At 41.6% G+C, this 18,408-nt stretch overlaps 1 protein-coding gene across 1 annotated transcript in view; it reads left to right on the forward strand.

The window, feature by feature from the left end:
* Nucleotides 1-18,408, forward strand: part of LOC145406364 (organic cation transporter protein-like) — a 230,470-nt gene that overhangs the window by 135,613 nt on the left and 76,449 nt on the right. The window contains exons 9-10 of the mRNA XM_080277527.1: nt 14,789-14,936; nt 18,205-18,293. Of these exons, the coding sequence (XP_080133653.1) occupies nt 14,789-14,936; nt 18,205-18,293 (237 nt within the window). The remainder of the gene's footprint in view (nt 1-14,788; nt 14,937-18,204; nt 18,294-18,408) is intronic.

Raw genomic sequence — 18,408 nt, forward strand, 5'->3', positions numbered from 1 at the left:
TTTTGGATGCAAGATTTTCACATAAGAAGAGAAATGAGAACAGTACTAAGGGGAAATTACTCATCATGGAAGGAAGTGACTAGTGGAGTACCACAGGGCTCAGTTCTGGCACCAATCATGTTTTTAGTGTATATAAATGATATAGACAATAACACTGGAATTGAAAGCTATTTAAATATGTTTGCAGATGATGCAAAAATACAAAGGAGAATTAATAACACAGACTCTTGTAAAGAGCTACAAGAAGAATTAAATAAACTTCATGAATGGAGTAATACATGGCAAATGGAATTCAATGTGGACAAATGTCATGTAATCAAGTTTGGTAAATGTGGAAGAAGACCTGATTGGGATTATACGTTAGGAAATAAAACCCTACACACATCAGAAAGAGAGAAGGACCTAGGTGTGATTATCAATAACAGACTATCTCCGGCAGACCACATCAGTGAGAAGGTACGGAACATGTATACACTGCTTGCAAATATGAGAATAGCATTCATATACATAAATGAAGACATGCTAAGAAAGATAATAACATCATTCATCAGAGCAACCCTGGAGTATGCATCAGTAGTCTGGAGTCCTCATCTCAAAAAACACATAGACAAGATTGAAAAAGTTCAAAGGGCCGCTACAAGATGGGTATCAAGCTTAAGGGATCTAAGCTACGAAGAAACACTAAATAAACTGAATCTACCAACACTACAGGAGAGAATGAATAGAGGTGACATGATTATGCTATATAAATGCATATCAGGGAAGGAGAAAATAGACATAAATGATTACTTAACCTATGGGGAAGCATCAGCAAGAAGACACTGCAAAAAACTGCATAAGAAGACAGGTGATAAAGACGTAAGGAAATTTAGTTTCCCAAGTAGAGCAATTGATAAGTGGAATGCACTACAGAATGAAATAGTGTGTGCCAAAACAATTCACAATTTTAAGGATATGTACGATAAATATGGTTTAAAACACGGGACAGTACGAGCTTGACTCATTCCTGTAAAGATATTATTAGGTAAGAAGAATTAGGTAAGAACGAACACACATACACACACACACACACACACACACACACACACACACACACACACACACACACACACACACACACACACACACACACACACACACAGATGCAGGTAATTACATTATCACCTCACTAGGCAGACAATAAAGTATCATGAGGTTAACTAGGATATAAATATAAAATCCAACGTTCGTCATTTACGTTTGTTAATCAGTACCGCTTGTAACCTCTTCAACCCGATTATGTCTCACTTTAGCTGCATAGTATCGTCTGGTTTTTGCCTAGACCAGAGCTTCCTAACCAGGGTGCCAAAAGTTTCCTGGTGTGCCGTGGCACAGTAAATTGCCCTCCTCCTGTTTAAAACAGTTTCCACAGTTATATGAAATAAATATTAATGGTCATAACAAACGTATTTTAATACTGGAAATAAATAAATGGATTAATCTGAGTTCACAATTCATTTCCATAAATTTCTGTAATGTGAGTAGGCTGCTTATGAATCCATTGCCAGGAAATCTAATTCGGACATGAATTAAACGTTTTCGAATGCTTGCTTGAATCATTCACTGTGACGCGCATTGTCCTCTGAGACTTTTGCACGTTTTTTTTATTTTTATGCGAGGAAGAAGGAACCAAAGGCCATGAGCCCGCAATAACAGTTCCCTCCAAGAGAAAAACAAAATACAAGAGGAACATTGGCTTCTGGTATGTTTTATTACTATTATTATTAGGTGTACCCTGGCAGTGAGCTGTTGACTTGGAAGGAATAGCATTTAAGAAATTATCTAACTATCTGCTGTCAAAGGCCTCAATCCCGTTAATGGTGACCACAAACAAATCGCCTCCACGTCGCCCTGTCCCCCGCCATTTCACTGCCCTCCCCCCAGCTCACAAACCCCTCTATATACCTCTTCTCTCCATCCCTCCACCTCATCCTCGGCTTCCCCTTTCCCCTCACATACACTCTCCTCCTCAGTCTCTCGTTCTTCATCCTCCCCACATGGCCAAACCAGCTCAGTGTATTTCTCCTAACGCTTTCTGTCACATCCCCATCGACGCCACAATGCTCCTTCACTTCCTTATTTGTTAGTCTGTCCACCATGTAACCTAACATGCTCCTCTCAAAATAACTGATTTCCACTGCTCTCACTCTTGTGTCCTTCCATAAAAGAAACGTTCTGTGTTATACAAAGCATTGTATCTCGGTTCATTATCCTCTTGCCTCAGATGCTGAAGAATCAGTCTGTCTCCTTGAAGGCACGAGAGGAACTTGTCCGTATCAAGGATGATCGTAACCTCAGACATATTTCCGTGAAGTAACTGTAGACATATTTTCTGTGCAAATTAAAGTTTCAGCACTAACACACACAGTGAGAGTGTAAAGAAAAAGATCATATTTTTTTTTTATTTTTTTTTTTTATGTGACCGACTCTGGGCATAGGCTTCACAGCCTGCTATCAAGGCCCAGTAGTCCTCCTACGTACCGCACACCTCTGCATGTCACCACTTCGGCGCTAACACCCACCGTCCATACTGAATACATGCTAGGGCTGTCTCATACAGGACTGGTGTATTGGTATCAGCGGGGGTATTTTTACGACATGTCGGCGGGTCTTACAAGTAACTGGATGAGAAGCTTTGCATGGATCTTCTATAACTAAACCAGACATTACGAACCTGTTTTTCAAAACAATCATAAAGTTCCCGCTCATTTTCAGTTAAAGTACCACACATCTATTTTCTTTCTGGGAGAAACATTATGATTTATTTTTATTACAGAAAGTTTCGATGAAGTATTTTATTTTACCTGTCATTCGAAAAGCACATATTGTTTTATATTTAATTAATAACATATTTCAGTAAAACTGCCTGAGTTTATCCTCTGTTGAAAAAACATTATTTTTAAAAATTATTCTATGTGTAGTAAGCAAATGCTTATAACTGCATGAACTGAATATGATATTTATTTCATAATTTAGTAAATTCTTTGAACACTAAATTAAAAAATAATCAATACGTTATTTTAAATACACGGTATTGTACACGTAACAGTTGTTGATGCCTTTCATCATTTAACAAAAGTAAAAATAACCTTATGCAATTTTGACACGTACCGTGACAGCTATTTATTAACCCTGCCGAAAACATAAATAAACTGAATAATGTTCTGTGAAGTAAAAACGGTTGCAGTTTACATTAACCTAGTTGCACAACCACTAACGAAATAGCACTTAAATTCTACATTAAAGCTGATCAAATCTCCACATACTTTTCTGCTTCTTTTTCTACAGGGTGATCCACCTCCTACCAGCCTTCACCGGCCCTCGCCCCTCAACCTCCCCACACCAAGCTGTCCCACAATTCATCCGTGCCTTTGTTTCTCTTCTTGGTAATCCGAATCTTGTTAACAAACCATGGTCGTGGTTCAGAATCCAAACATGGGGATGATACAGTATTGACAACATTAGGTGGTCCTCGCATGAGTGGAGCCAACAGTATATCGGTGGCCAAATTGCTTTTGCTCATCGTAGACTGTAGCACCAGTCGAGCAGGGCAGTACTCCCGAGGTGGATGGAAAGCTGATGACAGGGAGTGCTGGAGCTCCCGTTTCATCAGCCCTCAGGACTAGTTCCTGACCATCCCCCTTTGCTGAACTTTTTCAGTGTCTCAGTTACACAGAGAGTAGGCCAGCATGTTCTCCAGTACAAATTTCTCTATCTTCACCAAACTACATGCACAGTACACACTACACTTCCTATTCAAAATTCACCAAAAATGGCGTCATTTCACCCAGCCTCGGAGTCCCCAGGGGGGGGGGGACCATAAATGCCCCCGCCATCTGCCCCTCTCCCGGTGACGACCCGAGGTGCCTGGAACCACTGTCTGACTCTCTTCTTCTTCATTTCAGCAACATTCGCGGCCTTTCATCTAACTTTCGCTCTGTTGAGCACCACCTCTCCTCCTCTAAACCTCACCTTCTTTTTCTAACGGAGACTCAGCTGTCTGAGGCAACTGACAGCAAACCCTTTTCTGTATCCTCCTACTTTCTCTATACTCATTTCAAAGCCAAAGGTGGCTGTTGTGTATACATACGCAACAACTTATCTTGCTCTCGTGTTCCTGATCTTGATTCTTCTGAATTCTCCACACTCTGGCTTCGGCTTTCCTGTCATTCTCTGACTAAATATATCTGTGCTGTTTACTTATCCCCTAATTCTACTGACTATCAAAAATTCTTTGAATATCTTACTTCTACGATGGAACACATTCTGTCCATTTCTCCTTTCTCTGAAATCTCCATTCTTGGAGATTTCAATGTTCACCACCACCTTTGGCTCTCCTCTCCTTTCACGGATCCACCTGGTGAACAAGCCTACATCTTTTCTATCCTTAATGACCTAGAGCAGCTTGTACAGCACCCTACCCGTATCCCTGACCGCCTTGGAGAGAGCTCCAACATACTTGACCTCTTCCTCACAACTAATCCTTCTGCTTACTCTGTTAATCTTTTCTCTCCGTTGGGCTCCTCCGATCACAACCTTATTACCTTAACCTGTCCTACCACTCCGGTACGGCCTGTGGACCCTCCAGGGAAACGTCGTCTGTGGCATTTTGTAGCCGCGGACTGGGAGGCCCTCAGGCAGTACTTCTTTGATTTTCCCTGGAATGATTATTGCTTCCATGGCTGTGAGCCATCTGAGTGTGCCTTGCGCATTACAGAGGTTATTCTCTCGGGCATGGAAGCATACATTCCTTTCTCATATCCTTTGACTAACGCAAGAAAGCCTTGGTGTAATCACGCTTGTTCTAATGCTGTCCGCAACAAGGAGAAGGCCTACAAACAGGTACCGGAGCCAACCCACCCCTGAATCACATCATCTTTATGTTTCTGCCCGGAATCGTGCTAAGTCTGTTCTTCGCTCTACTAAAAATAATTTCATCCATACTAAATGCTGTCAACACTCCAACTCGAATTCTTCCCGCTCCTTCTGGCACCTTGCCAAAAATCTTTCTAACAACTTTACCTCATCATCCTTCCCTCCTCTTTTCTACTCTGATGGTTCTGTAGCTATTTCTTCTACTGATAAAGCAGATCTCTTCGCACAGACTTTCTCCTCCAATTCCACCTTAGACGATTCCGGTGCTGTTCCTCCATCACTTCCCCCCTCTGACTTCCTCATGGCTGACATTAAAATTTCTTCAGTTGATGTATTTTCTGCCATCACTGGCCTCAGTACTAACAAGGCATATGGGCCTGATGGGGTCCCTCCTGTTGTTCTCAAGAACTGTGCTTCTGTGCTTACACCCTGCCTAGGCAAACTATTTCGCCTTTGTCTGTCAACTTGTACCTTTCCTTCTTGCTGGAAGTTTGCTCTCATTCAGCCAGTCCCAAAGAAGGGTGACCACTCCCAACCCTCCAACTATCGTCCAATTGCTTTAACGTCCTGTATTTCAAAAGTTTTCGAGTCAATTCTTAATAGAAAAATATTAAGGCATCTTTCCTATCACAACCTTCTTTCCGATCGTCAGTATGGGTTCCGTCAGGGACGCTCCACTGGCGATCTTCTCACCTACCTTTCAGACTCCTGGTCATCCTCCTTTCGGGACTTTGGCGAAAGCTTTGCCATTGCACTTGACATCTCAAAGGCTTTCGATCGAGTCTGGCATGGGTCTTTAATTTCCGAACTGCCCTCCTACGGTTTCTGTCCTTCTATCTGTGCCTTCATCGCTAGCTTCCTTTCTGGTCGTTCTGTAGCCGCTGTTGTAGACGGCCATCGTTCTTCTCCTAGATCTATCAACAGTGGTGTTTCTCAGGGCTCTGTCCTATCACCAACTCTCTTCCTTTTATTCATCAATGATCTTCTAGGCTGTACATCTAACCCTATCCACTCATACGCTGATGACTCCACCCTTCACCTTTCCATTCGGTTCCCGCAACGCCCATCTCAACAGTTACTTCAAGAAACAAGGGATGAGGCTATGGCACACCTAATGTCTGACTTGGCTCATATCTCTGACTGGGGTAAAAATAATATGGTTGTCTTTAATGCATCTAAGACTCATTTCTTACACCTATCAACCCGACGAAATCTTCGACAGGTATACCCACTAATGTTTAATAATATTCAGCTTAATCCTGCATCATCCTTGAACATGCTTGGGGTTTCATTTACTTGGGACTTATCTTGGAAAGATCATATTGCATCTCTTGTAAAATCTGCTTCCAAGAGATTGGGTGTGCTAAGCCGACTCCGCTCTTTCTTTACCCCTGCACAATTGTTGACTCTATACAGGGGTTTTATCCGCCCCTGTGTGGAGTACAACTCTCATGTGTGGGGAGGCTCCCCACATACAGCTCTTCTCAATAGGGTGGAGTCAAAGGCTTTTCGTCTCATTGACTCTCCTCCTCTTGCTGACTCCCTTCATCCTTTGTCTCTTCGCCACATTGTTGCATCTTTGTCTCTTTTCTGTCGCTACTTTAGTGGTCACTGCTCCTCTGAGCTGTCTGCTTGCGTTCCTCCACCTCTGCGACGGGCGCATGGCGCCCGTCTGGCAGCAGACTCTCGTCCCTTTTCTGTCCAGCTCTCTGGTGCAGGAGTTGACCGTTGCTCCCAGTCTTTCATTTATGCAAGAGGTCAGCTCTGGAACTGTCTCCCTCTGTCTGTATTTCCTGCTGCCTATGATCTCCAGTCTTTCAAACGTAGTGTGTCCAGGCATCTCAAAATGATTGGATCTTGAATTTGGCTCTCTATTGTATTTTGTTTTTCTCTTGGAGGGAACTGTTACTGCGGGCTCATGGCCTTTGGTTCCTTCTTCCTGGCATAAAAAAAAAAGAAAAACTAATAATAGTGTCATCACCAGCTGTTCCTCCTGCATTTCAGCAATCGTTCCAACTACCGCCTCAGTACGAGACAACAGATCCTCGTTCGATATGACACCCAGGCCGCCAGACTAAGACAGTTATCTGTCAGGGAAGGAGGTTAGAGGGTGAGCAGTAACAATGGGTAACAACTGTATTTATGTATAATGACCAGGGGTATGGATGTGTCCTTTCTGTGGCCGGCAGTGTGTAAGTGGTCGAGCAGGGCTATGTGGGCATGGTAGTCATGTGTTTATGTCGGTACACTGGGAAGCAATCAGCCCATGTTTACTGGGGCACATATTCGACGTGTGGGGGAGCCAGGTGTTGCGTGCCAGAACACGTATAGAGATTGTATACTTTGGGATTTGGAGCCATTCTTTGAATCAGGTTTGTTTCAGTTTTGGCGCGATATCTTGTCTCATTCTCTTTCCAAGTTGGATATCTTTCCACCCTTCCCCAAGGCACCCCGCAACCGTGAGAGAGAGAGAGAGAGAGAGAGAGAGAGAGAGAGAGAGAGAGAAGGCGTGTGTCTGTGTCGGCTGACTATCCCACGTCATTATTTGTTTAACTGGTATAACAGAGGACACTGAAATATTAAACCTGTTAAAAATTAATAAAATATTGTAAAACATTATTATAATTATTATTTATGGATATAGGAGTTTGTGAAGAAAATAAGTTATGTGAGAAAGCATGACGTGATATTCCAGCTGTACAGTCAAGATTAGTAATCTCTAACCAGAGACGCGTTGCGGGCAGTGTCGTGACCACACACGAGCCACGCATTCGAACACAACCTCTGCACTACTGGGCGGGGCAGAGAACTGTAACCAGGTGATCTGAAGCGTACTACTCCTCATATCTTTGATATTACCATATTCTTATGGTTTCTCCTCCATAATATAATAATCTTGGTTTATTGACAGGGCCGACATTTCTTCAATCAGTCTGCAATTTAGCAATTTCCAAGAAGTAAGAAAACATGTGCCACTATACGTGGGTATTGGCATCATATATATCGTAATAATTATTTATGAATTAACGGCATTTATTAGCACACATTTGACCACAGGGGACATGCAGCTAAGATGTCGCGTAGGAACAGGGCAACCATTCCCACTGGATGGCAACGGCATAGATATAAGACTAGAGGCAGCTTAGTCCATTCTTCAGTGCAGCGGCTATGCGTCTTTGCGGCCGCCATCTCGGAGCGGTCAAGCATGTAATAGTGGGGCTTGTTTTAATTCGGACTATGAATATGAATGTTCTTGTGGTGGAGGTGGTGATGATGGTTATTGTTGTGGTGGTGTTGATGGTGGTTATTGTAGTGGTAGTCGTGACTGTTGCTGTGGTGGTGGTGGTGGTGATGGTGGTTTTTGTTGCTGTTGTTGTGGTGGTGGTGATGGTGGTTTTTGTTGTTGTTGTTGTGGTGGTGGTTGTGTTAATTGTGGTTGTTGTTGTGGTGGTGGTTGTTGTGTTAACTGTGGTTGTTGTTGTGTTAGTGATGGTTGTTGTTGTGGTGGTGGTGGTTGTCGTGATGGTGGTTATAATGGTGGCTGTTGTAGTGATGATTGTGGTTGTTATTGCTGTGGTGGTGGTTGTGATGGAGGTGGCGGTGGATGTTGTAGCTGTTGTGGTGGTGGGTGTTGTGGTGGTCATTGTTGTGATGGTGGCTATAGTTGTTGCTGCTGTTGTTGTTGTGGTGGTGGTGGTTGTTGTGGTGTTTTTTTGTGGTTGTTGTCGTTGTTGCTGTTGTTGTTGTGGTGGTGGTGGTGGTGGTTGTTCTTGTCGTGGTGGTGCTTGTGGTTGTGTTGGTTGTTGTTGTTGTTGTTGTTGTTATGGTGGTTGTTGTTGTGGTGATGATTATTGTTGTTGTGGTTCTTGCTGTGGTGGATATTGTTGTGGTGGTTGTTGTGGTGGTGGTTGTTGTGATGGTGGTGGTTGTTTTTGTGGTTGTTGTTGTGATGGTTATTGTTGTTGTGGTGGTTATTGTTGTTGTGGTGGTTATTGTTGTTGTGGTGGTTATTGTTATGGTGGTGGTTATTGTTGTGGTGGTGGTTACTGTTGTGGTTGTTGTTGTGATGGTGGTGGTGATTGTTGTAGTGATGGTGGTTGTTGTGGTGGTGGTGGTTTTTGTGGTTGTTATTGTGGTGGTTATTGTTGTGGTGGTGGTTGATGTGCTGGTGGTTGTTGTTGTGATGGTGGTGGTTGTTGTTGTGATGGTGGTGGTTGTTGTGGTGGTGGTGATTGTTGTTGTGGTGGTGATTGTTGTTATGGTGGTGGTTGTGGATGTTGTTGCTGTTGTGGTGGTGGATGTGGTGTTGGTGGTAGTGGTTGTTGTTGTTGTTGTGGAGGTGGTGGTGGTGGTGGTGGTGGTGGTTGCTGTTGTTGTGGTGGTAATGTTTGTGTTTCCTGGTTCATCTGAAACGTGAACTCGGTGGACTGCAGGCTTAAACTTCCCTTCTGCAACCCACCATCCTCCTTTCGGGGGATAAGGAAGCAGTTGAGGGACGTTTGCATAACCAGACAGTTGAGCCGGCCGTGCTATCGGTGCCACCTTAGATATATTCCGCTACTTTCTAAGCCCAAAAAGCAGCACAGCGCTGTTCCCATTCTAGGTAAATAGTGGTCAGCTTTGACCATCGTCAGGAACACGACATCGTCTACCTCAACCGTACCAAGATGGCGGCCCCGCAGACGCATCTACAGTAGTGTCATGTGGCATCTAGGCTTATCTATATCTATGGGCAACGGGCCCTGTTATCACTAGAGAAAAACATTGTTCAAAGTAGTAGTAGTAGTAATTTTTTGCCAATTATATAAGTATTATAAATCATTCTTACTTAGAATATGTCGTGTGAATGCCGGCTGCTGTGGCAATAGTGGATATCACCTATCAACAGCTCGGTTAAAGGCTCGCCTCAAGAAATAGGTCAGTGAAATAATAAACATTAATAAAACAGTATGAAATTAAAATATCATCACGCACTCATTATGTACTAAAAATAACAGCTATAACCAAATTTGTCTATTTCTTACCGTGCATATATTACTTGAGAAAGTAATATAATATGTGAAACAAAAGTGCTTCAGTGATGCTTAGAAAATTGTTCATTGAAGCACTAAACCTTTCTGAAACAATGGTGGAGTGTGTCTGACTGTGTAGCTTACGCCTGGCCACGACTTTGGCTAACTCTCTGGTCAGAGATTAATGATCATGAGTGTACATAATCGTATATTTAGTGCCACATAAAGACATTCACTAATTTGTGGTGCACAGACCATTTTTACACAAATATTGTCCATAGTGATTATTAGAGATATTAATGTGACTTGCTTGAATTAATAGTTTCACCTAACCAGACCAGAACTGCTGTCATATGTGCAAGAAAAAAAGTCTGAACGAATCAATTAACCGATTAGCTCCCAGAGTTCCTATGTGAGAGATTACGCTGAAAGGGCACTAAGCAAACCGCCCTCCGCCTATCGACCCACAGTAACAAAGCTCATAGGTCCCTACCCCGAAGTTCCCTTCTTTATTAGATTTTGAAAATGTCCAGTTCCATCCTGTACTGAGGATTCTGGGTGCAGAATGGGTTAAGGAAACTTACAGATTTGCCAGTGTTTAACCCATTAGCTCCCAGACTTCCTGTACGAGGGATTTTGCTGGAAGGTCACTAAGCTATCTGCCCTCCTCTTATCAGCTCATAGTCGCAAAGCTCATAGGTCCCCATCCCCGGGTTACCTTCTAATTAAATTTTGAAAATGCCCAATACAGCGCAATTTTACAAGATTAAAAAACTTAAATGAAAACTCGAATTACCCCTGTGAAACTTGATACCAGTGCCTCACTCGCCATTAGCAAGAGGATAATGCCCCCCTACCCCCGACCGTCATCTGAATTCTTCTATCTCAGAATCAGTAAAAAGAAACTTTGCCGTGAGGAGGAACAATACAAAAAAATTTTCATTTGTCATTATCATCATCATCATCCTGACCTCCATTCAGATTCAAGGGGAGGGTGAGGAGTAGCAACATCCAGACAGCCCAAGGTTCCAATCCAATGGGTCACGCTTCTATTCACAATCATATATATATATATATATATATATATATATATATATATATATATATATATATATATATATATATATATATATATATATATATATATATATATATATGTAATGGTTTACAAGTGGGGAAATTTTCATATCTGACAGACATGTGAGAGGGAGGTGGTCGGGCTGATGGCGACCTTGCTGTGTTGCCAAGTTACTCAATTTTCTTTAAAATTTTACATGTTGTTCTCATTGTGAATTAAACTATTCTTTCATTAATCGTCAGGCAAGTATCTCAGTGTGTGTGGACCAGCCGAGTGACGACGAGATGCAGTGATGAGGCACTGAGGTACTGTTCACCTGCCACACCACCCTCACCACTACGCACAACAGTTACCGAAGAGCAATTTTTCTCTGATTTTGGCTTTTTTTCCACATCACCCATGAGGCAAAAGTCTCGGCACGTTCTTCTTTTTTATAGAGGTTTCCTCACGAGGCCTAATCCTCCCTGAAAGTCTGAGATGTTGATAATGAATGAATACTATTGAACAAACTTACAAAATGATGATCAAAGTGACCGCCACCAGCTGCTAAGCACTTCCTTGCACGATCCAACACAGACTGCATAGCCTTCCTCAAAACTGCTGGGTTGTGCCTGATAATTTGTGCTGTTCCCTTGATTCGATGGAGGAGTTCTTCCCCGCTGTTTATCTTTTTCTTGTATGCCAGTGACTTCATGTGTCTCCAAAGGTGAAAGTCCAGAGGTGTTGAATCGGTATCTTGCAGGCAATGGGTGAGGTTTTCCACGGCCTATCCATCGATCTAGGAATTCTTGGTGATATATTCAGACACTTGTTTGCTGTAGGGTGGATGCACCCCCTCTTGTTGAAAAATGATACGTCGTCGTGTCTTCAGGGGCACATCTTCAAGTAACAGGGGAAGCTCATTTCTGAGAAAATTAATGAAGACATCTCCTGTAAGCCCCCCTTCAAAAATATGAGGTCCAATTAGCTGGTTGTCAATCATACCGCACCACACATTAACTGAAAATCGCTGTTGAAAGTTCCGTTCAACTGTTTCCTTGGGATTCTCTTTTGACCACCAATGTGCATTACGAGTATTATGTGATCCACTGCGGGTACATATGGCTTCATCAGTGTATAAAATGTACTTGCACAGCCGAGGATGATCTGCTAGCCAAGTATGAAATCAAGTCATTGAGCAGAATCTCCGGGTTGTGGATGCTGAACTTGTTTTATGTGATATGGGTACAGACCTTCCCACTTTAATGTTCTCCAAACCTTCTCTCGTGGAACACAAAGTCGGGATGAAATTCTTCTTGTACTGATGCAGATGCTAGGGCTGCGGTGTACCAATCATACTATGCGTCGTACTTCATCTTACTTCTCCATGCATTCAGGTATGTCTCCAACTCTACGAAAACAACCTTTGGCCCGGAGATGCTGGTAGACATAATAAAACACTTTTGCATCTAGGCTCCTTCTGTTTGGATATTTCCGTCTGTATTCTCTTGCTGATGCATCAGCGTTGCCATTGCAGAATTAACAGATAAAAATCATATTTGCACACTCCATGTTTGTAAAAGTGAATGGCATTGTAGCGAAATGTGGGTGAAACTGTCCCTGGAATTGATAGGCCTGCCATACTCGCTAGCACTTGGAGGGAACTGTCAGTTTGAGCTCTGAGCTACCTCATCTCGTATTACTGGTAGGCAATCTTTGCCATGTTTACCCTCAATAGTAGATTTATTTGTCACTTTAAATTGACATACCCTTCTATGTAGAACAATTACTTACCTGACGATTAATGATAGAACAGTTTAATTCAGAATGAGAACAACGTGTAAAATTTAAAAGAAAACTGAGTAACTTGGCACACAGCAAGGTCGCCACCAGCCCCGCCGCCTCCTGCTCACATGCGTCAGATTTGAAAGTTTCCCCACTTGTAAACCATTACATTAAACACCTATTGTCAGAGTAATTTATGCTTAAAATTGCATAAGCTTGCATTCCCAATAGTTTCCGGAAAAAAATCGTTAATCACTTATATATATATAGGCTATATATATATATATATATATATATATATATATATATATAGATATATATATATATATATATATATATATATATATATATATATATATATATATAAAGTACATTAATTTTTGACCTGGAGCAGTTTCTTTTATTCATTACTTTCACGTGGGTTAATTTCATCCAGAATTATTCATTTTACACACTTCACATTAAGACTTTTAGGCAGAAATTAATGCAATTTTTATTACCTATTCCTACAATGTTGTAAGAAAGAATATTGAATGAACAGTCCTTTGTTACTTATTAAGGTTCTGATGATGGTAGATACACACCACAAAGCCAGCCAGGAGACAGGACGTGTGTGTTGGGCAATTCCCAGGTCCTGTCCTCCCCCCTTATTATTACTTAACCAGCCCATACCCCACTGACCGGGCTAATGTATGGCCCAGCCTGCACTATAGGTGCAGGAAATCTTTAACCCGCCATGTGCCGGCTATTTTTAGCCCTCTGGGTCACCCCAGTGCCGGCAATTTTTCGACCTTTTTTTTCTTTTTTTTTGGCTAAAATGATAGATTTTGATGTGGAAACAACGAATTTTGCCATTAAAATGCTCACCGAGGCTCGGAAATGAGTTTTATTAAGTCCTGCATACTTGTGTACAGGTATAGCCGCTCTCTCACGCTCACCACATATGTGAGAGAAAGCCGTTATCTATGAAAGGTATACCAGGTATTTATGCTGGGAAGGTATAGCAATGTTCAGTACACTTTTTTGATCACTTATTACTTCAGCATCTATCACAATTTGCGTGTCTTTCTCACCGTGAAAGCATTATCTTATTTTACTTGAAGTTAGGTACAACCTGACTTCATTATGTACATTCCTGGCACTTACAAGAAGGTATTTACAAATTGACTTCACTATATAGTCCTTACACTTACAAGAAAATATTTACAACTTACACTTACATGAAAATATTTATAAAATGCCTTCACTATGTACAGCACTGGGTGAGGCACACAGGCAGAGTGAGGCAGAGCGAGCGTGAAGGGGGGAGCGAGTGAGTGTATGGCCTTGACAGCCTGGGGGATGCCAATTTTTACCTGCGAATCTTGAAAAATGTGGTCCCAGAGAAGTATATATTTTAAACTGTTTTAAAACGGCACTGGCCGCGGCATTATGTCAGACAGTTTTAAAACGGCACTGGCACGCGGCGGTTTAAACAACAAACAACAACAGATGGTAGATATACTGTATGGAATCGTTACCCAATCACACACACCGCAACACAGCCAGGAGACAGGGCGTGTGTGCTGGGCATTCCCCAGGCCCTGTCTTCCCCCTTACCTTTACTCAAGACAACCACCACCAACCGGGCTACAGCAAGGCCCGGTCTCCTCGAATTGAGGAGAGAATCATCAACAACAACAACGTTACCCAATTGAGATGAAGATATTTGTACAAGACATGGTGATTTTATTCATATATATATAATTATAATTATATAGATGTATAGATAGATATAGATATATAGATATTGATAGATATAAATATATAGATATAGATATAGATGGATTGACAGGCAGATACATACATACATACATACATAAAGATAGAAAGATAGATACATGGACTGACAGATAGATAAACAGATAGATATTCGGTCGGCTAGTGGAAGATAACGAACATAATTATCTTGTGGCTTTGGCTGCATGGGGAGGGGGTAAGTATTGCTGCTCAGGAGTGTACAGTATGTGTGTATTCTTAGGTTGATGGGCGAGTCCCCACGGTGGCTGGCGGTGGTGGGTCAACATGAACGGGCCCTGAAGGAGCTCAAAAGGGCAGCCAAGTGGAACAACGTCGTCCTTCCCCCAGACCACGAGCTGCTTGCCATCATGCATAGCGTCCAGCAGCAGGTAGGGTACACTGCGGCATCGTACCGTACTCTGCTTAAATGAACAGTCGGAAAAAGTTGTTCAAACTAAGTGTGTATTTATCATTTTCCTCGTGACTTCACCATATCAAAGAGAGTCGCTATAGAGGGAAGAAAAATGCCTCTTTTAGCCTATGGAGGTTAGCTAGCAGAGAAAGTGGTATTATAAATGGTGCAATAATTGACAATCGTATGTCCATGGCTACCTGCCCTCATACACCACCCTCCCTTTCATCTTATCCTGCCTGTTACAAGAATACAAAAAAAAAAAATAAATTGGATACTTGTTTATCTCATGCTAACACATTATCATATAATTAGCAATAATGACATATAGTACGTTCTACTTATATCCTTTTCCTGAAGACTTTTGGTAAGTGTCATGTAAATTAACATGTAGCCTACCCTGAATGAGAGTGATAATAGGGCCATCTACACTTTCTATTTTTAAACTATTTCACCAATTTCCATAATATGATGTACTTGTTAAGGTAATGAAACACTTAGGTTTGCCGTGATCAGTGAGTCTTCTTCATGAACTAAATTCCCATGTAATGTATACTTACCTGTGGTTTGTGAAAACTAGCATCATCCTTAACGAAAGGAGATGAATCAGGAAGGGAACTCAATAACATTATGACGTGAAAATGTTTAACCATTATCTGTCTACCTATCTCTTGCCAGACGCCTTAATCCCATAAGGGCTGGCCACAAACAAATCGCCTCCATGTCGCCCTCTCACCCCCCATTTCACTGGTTTGCTCCCAGCTCACACACCGCTCTCTCATATACCTCTCCAATCCATCCCTCCATCTCATCTTGGCCTCCCAGTCACTCTCCTCTCTTCCACCTCACTCACATACATTCAACTCGTCAGTCTCTCGCTTTCCACCCTGTCCACCTCAAAGTGTTTCTCCTAACGCTCTCTGTCACATCGACATTCACATCACAATGCTCCTTCACTTCCTCTTTTGCCAGTCTGTGTCTCCATTTGGCTACACATGCTCCTCATTTCCACTGCTTTCACTCTTGACTTGTGTCCATCAAACTAGGTCCAAGCTTCACTTCCATACGTTGGAGTTGGTATCACAATACTGTCATGCAGTGACTTTTTCACTTCCATGCTCACTTCCTTATTTCTTATCACTGCATTCAAGGAACCAGCAACCTTTCTTCCTGGTTGTACCCTTTCAAGCACTGCACCCTCTAAACTTCCATCTTTACTCATTACACTACCCTACTATAGTCCTTCCCATTTTCCATGTCCTCCTCGTCCAACTTCATTTTACATTCACTGACTTTATTTATCTCGAAGACCATAACTTTACTCTTCCCTATATTCACCTTTAGATTCCGTTTCTTACACATTCTCCCAAACTCATCCACCAAGCCTTGCAGCTCCCTTCGTCTTCACTTAAAAACACAGTATCATCTGCAAACAAGAGTGCAGGGAGTTTCCAAACACTACCCTCTCTCACTAGGGCCACTCCAACATCCACTGCCGTACCTTGTATCTCTTTTATAGCCCCATCCATATACAGATTGAAGAATCATGGAGACATGACACATCCCTGTTTCAATCCAACCTTCTAACAGAAAAATTCATTCAGTTCACTATCCACATGCACTGCAGCCTTAGCATCCTCATACATAATGTTCACGGCATTCAACAACCTCCCATTTACTTCACATATTCTTATTACTTTCCACTATCCTTCTCTATCCACCCTGTCAAATTCTTTCTCCAAATCCATGAACTTCATTCCTTTCTCTAGAAACTCTCCCACTAATGACCTAAGAATGAATATCTGATCTACACAACCTCTTCCTTTCCTAAAACCTCCTTGTTCTCTTCCAACTAATTCCTCTGCTATTTCCCTAACCCTGTCAATAAGTATCCCACCATATACTTTTCCTATTACACTAAAAAGATAAATGCCATAATGATTACCACACATTTCTTTTCCTCTTTTCCTTTGTACAGGGGAAAAAGTATACCTGATTTCAAATCCTCCCTCCCAGGCCAAACTGCATATCTTCCACATCCATTCTACTACTATCTGTCCTCCAAACTTCAGCATTTCACCACACATTCCATCAGTTCGTGGGACTTTCCCCATTTTGACTTTCTTCATTGCTTTCACTATTTCCATCCAACTGATTTCTTCCTCTCCTCTCACCTCCCTCGGTCTCCTAGCCATTCCCAAGCCATTTATCCTCATATTACTTTCATTCTCTATGTTCAGCAATTCCTTAAAGTGTTCTCTCTCCATCAGCTCACTTTTTTCTCCCTTGTCCACCAGTAATCTACCATTTTTATCTTTCACTCCCCGGCAAACTTCTTTGACACCCTGTCTAACTCTCCTTACCTCTTTCCAGAACATGATCTTGCATGCCCTCCACTTTACACTCAACTTCCTTCCATATTCCTCATCCACTCTGATCTTACTCTCTCTTACTAATCTTTTCACCTCTCTCTTCCTCTCTACATATAACTCTTTCTTCCATCTCTCAACTTCATCCACACCCCCGTTTCTCATCCACTTACTACATGCTTTCATCTTTTGTGCCACAGGATGTTTCACCTCATCATTCCATCATGCTGTTCCTTGCACCCCCTTTCGTCTTCTCTTCATCCTACACACCACTTCACAGGCTGCACAGATTTCTTCTGTGTATATCGTCCACATACCTTCCACGTCCCCCATCTGCTCCAATACATATTTACCCAATCGCTCCACGACATCTCTCTTATACTATGCTTTTTTTTTTTTTTTATCCTCTTGTAACCTTTCCACCCTCCTTGAATGAACTACTTCCTCCTTTCATTTCCTTCTATTTTTCCATTTCATTTGAACCCCGATTCTCACCACCACCAAGTGGTGATCAGAAATTCCATTCTCCCAACCTCCATATGATCTTGCATTCATTACACACCTTCTCATCCTATCATCCACACACATAATTAATCACTGCCTTATTTATATATATATATATATATATATATATATATATATATATATATATATATATATATATATATATATATATATATATATATATATATATATATATATAATAGTTAAACATTTTCACATCTTAATGAATGAAACACTACATATTGCAGACGTACTTAGTAAATTCTATGCATATAAAGAACGTTTAAGTATCTGTTTTATTATATGTGAAAATATCTCTTACCAGTATATAAGTGGTAACCATTAATCATTATCACTTTCTTAACCCACCAGGCTGCTTCGGCCAAGAAGGCTGATGATGAAGTAAGCTCAGTCACCTCCAGATTCAGTCGAGCTGTTGACCAGTTCATGATTCTGTTTAAGTATGTTTAACTTATGTATGTTTTAGAGAGAGAGAGAGAGAGAGAGAGAGAGTGAGAGAGAGATCGGTAGAGATATATATATATATATATATATATATATATATATATATATATA

Source organism: Coenobita brevimanus, chromosome 8 (assembly GCF_032717465.1).
Source record: "Coenobita brevimanus isolate Jiangsu-jjx chromosome 8, ASM3271746v2, whole genome shotgun sequence".
NCBI classification, from domain to species: domain Eukaryota; kingdom Metazoa; phylum Arthropoda; class Malacostraca; order Decapoda; family Coenobitidae; genus Coenobita; species Coenobita brevimanus.